General features: G+C 44.4%; 1 protein-coding gene across 1 annotated transcript; it reads left to right on the plus strand.

Moving 5' to 3' along the window:
• Positions 1–1,693: 1,693 nt before the first annotated feature.
• Positions 1,694–5,765, plus strand: slc25a22a (solute carrier family 25 member 22a). Its single transcript, XM_084555745.1, has 9 exons — positions 1,694–1,763; positions 1,889–1,944; positions 2,238–2,328; positions 2,958–3,012; positions 3,737–3,797; positions 3,989–4,133; positions 4,224–4,378; positions 4,458–4,533; positions 4,655–5,765. Coding segments are annotated over exons 1-9 (795 nt in total). The 5' UTR covers positions 1,694–1,761; the 3' UTR covers positions 4,809–5,765.
• The last annotated feature ends 235 nt before the right edge of the window (positions 5,766–6,000 follow it).

A 6,000-nucleotide genomic window follows, 5' to 3' on the forward strand; every position in this document is an offset into this window, starting at 1 on the left:
GTTGCTTGTTTTCATACAGACTCCAATTGTCATGACAAGACATGGCAGGCTGGCTGTGGCCGGGGGTCAGATGAACGTCTTGTGGCAGACACACTCAAGTTGACTGGTAAAGCTGCAGGCATGGTAGAGAAGGAGGGAGATGTCTAAGTATATGTGATGGGAGTGGTGATGGGGGCTGGCGAGAAGGAAAGAGAAGGAGGCGGATTGCTCACGCAGAGGCAGGCTGTGATTGGTGGACGGAGGGGGTGGAGAGAATGAAAAGGGAAATGGGAAGCATCTTTTTAACACTGAGAGTGTCCTGTACCAAAAATAGGGAGCATCTTGGCCACATCAGCCGTATTTCATCTGCTTTTTACAAAATTGCAGTTTTAGCATACAGACGACTGTGCGTCCCATAAAAGTATTTTCACACTGAAAGTGCTTATGCAGAAAGCAGGAGTGTTCAAGGGCACGCGCGACACAGATGCTCCAGTGGTGACAGACAGATCTGTTCAACAGAGAGTAATCTCTCTACAGTGATGGCTCTATTTTAAGGGAGCTGTCAGCAGCACTGCCTCACCGTGCTTCACTATGGGAACGTGCTCCTGTCCTTGTTTTACACACAGTTTTGTTTTTTAGATGATAAAGCAGGGGAATAAATTTGATAATCGTCTATCAAATAGTTGAGGCTCGTGAGTTTAACATGTCAGATGTCATTTTTTAAGCGTACCAACCATCCGGCTTTGTTCATAAATTGAAGCAGGACGTTTGGAGACTGTTTTTTGGAAAAGCTCAATTTAGGAATGAGAGAATTAGACATAGACTAGCGTGAGCATGCGCACAGTGTCTCGGTGAATTATGGGTTACAGGGAGTGGACTGAACTCACCACTGAAGTCACGACTGCAGAGTCACTGCAGTTACCATCTTTCACCATAAATTGAGAACCCATTTTTCAGCCATTGACGAACAGTAACGTCTTTTATCTGTCTGCATTTTTAAAACAAACTAAACTAAAATGCTTGTAGCTGTATAGTCAGGGGAGTTGCACTTTTAGTTTTAGATGACCTCTGTGTTTGTGTATTAAAAATTGCTCCAGACAGAAGCAGACAAATGTGGAATTTAGGATATTGTGAATTGCGAGGTTTCACTGTTTCCTGACATGTTCAGATCAGCCAGTTACATGAAAAGTAAAATAAAACAGTCATGGTCTTGTTGTTACTAAACCAAAACCATGTTGAAATGTTTGTGGAGCCATCATTGCTTCATTGCAAATTTTGAAATGTTCTAATGCTCTGTTTCATGTCTGTTAACTTCATTCATATTACATGTGAACAGGTTCTTTTCTGTATCTTTACAGATCACTACTAACTAACTGACTAACTAACAACTGCCCACGGACGAAAGGACAAACAATAGCCCCCGCCACATAATTAAACCCGGACAGCGTAACACGACTCTAACAAACATCAAAAAAGAAAAGAGCTCACCCGAGTGACAGACCAACAGACACATTGAACTTTGACCTGCCGGGGCTTGGGATAAATGGCTGACAAGCAGATCAGGTAAGGCTGAATGAGGTTTGCAGCAAAATGTTGGTGTTTTCCAAATCAGCGACCTTGCACATCTCATGCTCTTTCCCTGCATCACCTTCGTCCAGTTTGCCTGCCAAATTGATCAATGGGGGGATCGCTGGCCTAATCGGAGTGACCTGTGTGTTTCCCATTGACCTGGCCAAGACCCGTCTGCAAAACCAGCAAAATGGATCTCGCCTTTACACCAGCATGTATGACATTTTTGTATTTTATTAAAGCTCACAGAAATGTCACTGCTGGACCGTAGACAGAATTAATCAACTTGTCAGGCAGCACTTTGACTCACATACCACAACTGTTTTTGTTTGTGTTTCAGGTCAGACTGCCTTATTAAGACCATCCGGTCAGAAGGGTATTTTGGGATGTACCGAGGTAAGGGGAAGATGTTTAACTTTGACTGGAGATACTTGTGATTAATGTGTGAACTCACTCAAGTGTAAGACCAGTGTAAAATTAGAGCATCGGAGCTGTTGGGCAGCATAGGAACTTTAATTTTAGCTCAACACCCAGGCTACAGACATCAAATGCAGCCATCTGTGTCTGACTTCTCAGGCAATTATGTGGAAAAACCATCCACTGTAAAACACCTCATTTTCTTTGCTCTCTTTTTCTTTTTCTTCTTTGTGGCTCTCTTTCTTGCCCTCTGTCCTTTTTTATCCTCCCAGGAGCTGCAGTGAACTTAACACTAGTCACGCCAGAGAAAGCCATCAAATTGGCTGCTAATGACTTCTTCAGGCATCACCTCTCTAAGGATGGGTAAGGCATGAAAGCGCTAACAGACTGACTGAGACACACGCCCCGCTCCTCTCATTCACACTGTGATTAACTGGCGTGTTTACTAAGATATATAACCTGACACATTAGCCGTCTGTATTCTCACCAAGGCTCCAGTTAATCCTCAACCTCTCATCTCCTCCGAGGCCCCGAGCGCTTCGTGTTGGTTTGTTAACCGTCTGGTTTATATATACAGAGCGACTTGTCAGTGGAAGTTCTGCCTCGAATCATATTACCAAGTAAAATTAGCACATAATGGTATCACGTGTCAAACATTAGCAACTGGAGCTGCTGGAAGCAAGCGCCTGTTGTCCACCCTGAGCACAGTGTGGGAAGATAAACCCTGGAGCTTTCTGGGCCATCTATCTCCATCGCTATGGTGACAAGCATGGAGGCTGATGAATGATTGACTTGTCTGGCCCAGCTGTGTACCTTGTGAATTATTAATCTGCCCTTGTGCCTGACATGTTGATATGGAAGACAAAGATTAGCATCACTGGCTCTGGTGGTGACAAATCCTTTTTTAGGGACTGTGGAAATAAAGTTGCCTGGCTCTCAGGCAAGTCACCGTGGTTGCGTTATTTAATCTGATCTTTCTCTTTTCCCTCCAGAAAACTCACTCTGGTCAAAGAGATGATGGCTGGGTGTGGGGCAGGTACATGCCAGGTGAGTGAGTGAAGTGCTGCTTTAATTGCATCCTCCTGTCCTCCATCTGGAACTTTAGCGCCACTGTCAGATCACGTACAAACCTCCGGGCCTCAGCCGCTGCCTCATTTGTCTTTCCCTGCAGCTAGAATTAGCAGCGACCACATTAAGTAAGAGTCGTACATGAGCCAGCGTGAAACGTGCTTGGAGTTTGTCCCAGTAGATTACGTTATCTGTGGTCTGAATGTGACCCGTTGCGTTCTGTTTTAATGAATGATTTCTAATCACCGAAATGCTGTCCTGTCAGCAGGTGATACACTGGCAGCTAGACCTGAGTGATCAGATAAGACGTTGTGAGAGTGCTTGGCCATATGCGCCGTGTGAGTGAGTCAGAGGGAAACGCTTGTTGTCAATGAGGGTAAAGGCTTCGAGCCTAAGGAGCGTGATTAGATTAAGTGTTGCAGACCTTGGATTAAGATTGTAGCTGAGAACACTGGCCATCTCACCCTTAATCCAGTTAACTAGTTACTACTGTGTGGATTACAGAAGAAAACAAGAGTCGTCATTCAGCTAATGGATGCCAGTAGATTTACACCGGACGCACATTTTTCCCGACACTCTCAGTACTGTTCGATTTTAAACGCTGTCTTTAAAATGAGTTGCATCAGCATCTGTCATCATAAATATATTTCGTATAAATATTTTCGTAAGTGTACTTGATGCATTTATTCTGCTTTTGTTGTAGGTTATCGTCACAACTCCTATGGAGATGCTGAAAATCCAGCTCCAAGATGCTGGACGAATTGGTAAGAGGAAATAAAGAACTGGTGACACACTGGAGAAACAGTGGCCTCATGTGGTCAAGCCAGAGATTACAACTGTTTTATCCTAGCTCCCTTTTTGGTGTTCATCTATTTGTTCTTAACGTTTGGTGATTTGTAGTATTTTTTTCATTAAATATTTTCTGCAATTAATGTTGCGCCTCTTCATGTTGTAGCTGCTCAGAGGAAGCTGATGCCAGAGACGGTGGCAGCAGGTGCTGTTGAGACCAAGTCTCCAACAGCCATGCAGCTCACTAGAGAATTACTGAGGGAAAAGGGCATCGCTGGGCTGTATAAAGGTCTTGGTGCCACATTGCTCAGGTAAAAAATATGACCCGACCAGGTTTACCAGCAATCTATAATGAATTTCTTATGACTCACAGTGATTTTTATATTTCTGTCTTTTTGTAGGGACGTCCCTTTCTCCATCATCTATTTCCCGCTTTTTGCCAACCTGAATAACCTGGGTAAAAAAGGCGTAGACGGCCCGGCTCCTTTCTACGTCTCGTTTGTTTCAGGCTGCCTTGCAGGGAGCACAGCGGCTGTTGCTGTCAACCCTGTTGATGGTGAGCAGTGGGAACGTGAGCAGCAACGTGTGCGCTGACACTTGAGGTTATATATTCACCTGAACCCTTTGTGTTGCAGTTATAAAGACCCGACTGCAGTCTCTGAACCGAGGGAGCACAGAAGACACATACAGCGGAGTGACTGACTGTATCAGGTGACCTCATTATGTCTTTGCCGCTACAGCGTGCGTGGACCACCACCATGTTTACTGTCACATGACTAGTGCTGGTTGTGTGTTTCATTTTATGTAATGGCCTTTTTCGTTTGCACTTCAGGAAAATCATGCGTAACGAGGGTCCATCAGCCTTCCTGAAGGGAGCCTACTGTCGAGCTTTGGTCATCGCGCCTCTGTTTGGCATTGCCCAGGTGATCTACTTCCTCGGTGTGGGTGAATTTATCCTCAGCTTCTTGCCTAAAAAAGACAACTAAGAAGCTCCTCCTTTCTGCCTTTCCCCTCCCATAATGCATCACACCAACGACAAGAGGATTCATCTCAGAAAGAAAGTTTTTGATGGGTCTAAGCATGACCAGTCGTCACATTTTGTTTTGAATTAGTTGTGTTGAATGTCTCGTGTAGTTCAGGACGGCGCCTTTGTTTGCCAAGCTGCCTGTGGTGGCGCACCAAAATTCCAGTTGGCAGGCTCAGCGAGCTCTCTGGAAATGAAGCCACAAATATCAGCTCAAGTTTTTCAAAGGAATATACTGGCTTTATAATTTTATTGCAGTTTTTCAAGATGATTGTTAAATTTTAAAAGTAGATGTACTGCCCTTGGTTGCTGCAGCTCTGCAAGTACCCAATATTTCAAACTTCATTAGCCTTTTAATGACAGAGAAGACCTTAGCAATCTATCTGAAGTTATAAATTATAATTAGCTTAAATTAAAAATTAAACGCACATTCCTTAATTTGAAAGATTTTTGAGAACATTAGGTCTGGTAGAATACTTTCCCCCAGACTTTGTGTCTCAAAAGCTAACATACAGTAGAATTAGGGTAAAGTACACGCCTCCGTTTCAGGCAAAGACCCAGGCAACGTGCTGACATGATGCCAGCGCAATCCCTATGATCTTTCCTGAGAACCCACATCCCTTCCTGTAAGAGGGTGTAATGAACTCAGCCATTCAGCTCCGACCAGACTCCGATTGCCTTGGCTTTTTAAGTGGATCAGGTTCCATCTGACATTTAGCGCTACCACAATGGTCCCACTGTTTTGCCTCCCTGAAAGACATGTTTCCTGGTGACACATGAGACTGAAGAATTATGCACTACTACAAACTACCATTGTTTAAACCCAGATTCACACACACGCATGCTGCTACATGTCTTTCTGCGGGTCAAAACTGTCAAGCATGTTGTACCTCTGTCCGCACCCCAATCAGTGATGTCACAGCGGGTGTTGCCCTTCGTCCGATGATGGGAAAAAAAACCCGCTGTGACATCACTGATTGGATGGCGGCCTGAAGCGCAGTGTGCGGCGGCGGTTTTCCGCCGTGTGTGGATTCAGATGCGAACGCTAAATGGGTTGTAACTAATTTTAATAGAAAGCCAGACGATTAGTAATTATGCACCTGTGAATACAGCCATCTAATGTGGAGCCTGGAGTTCTTCATGCCCCTTAGATA

The sequence above is a fragment of the Chelon labrosus genome (genome assembly GCF_963514085.1).
Source record: "Chelon labrosus genome assembly, chromosome: 11".
In the NCBI taxonomy this organism is placed as follows: Eukaryota; Metazoa; Chordata; class Actinopteri; order Mugiliformes; family Mugilidae; genus Chelon; species Chelon labrosus.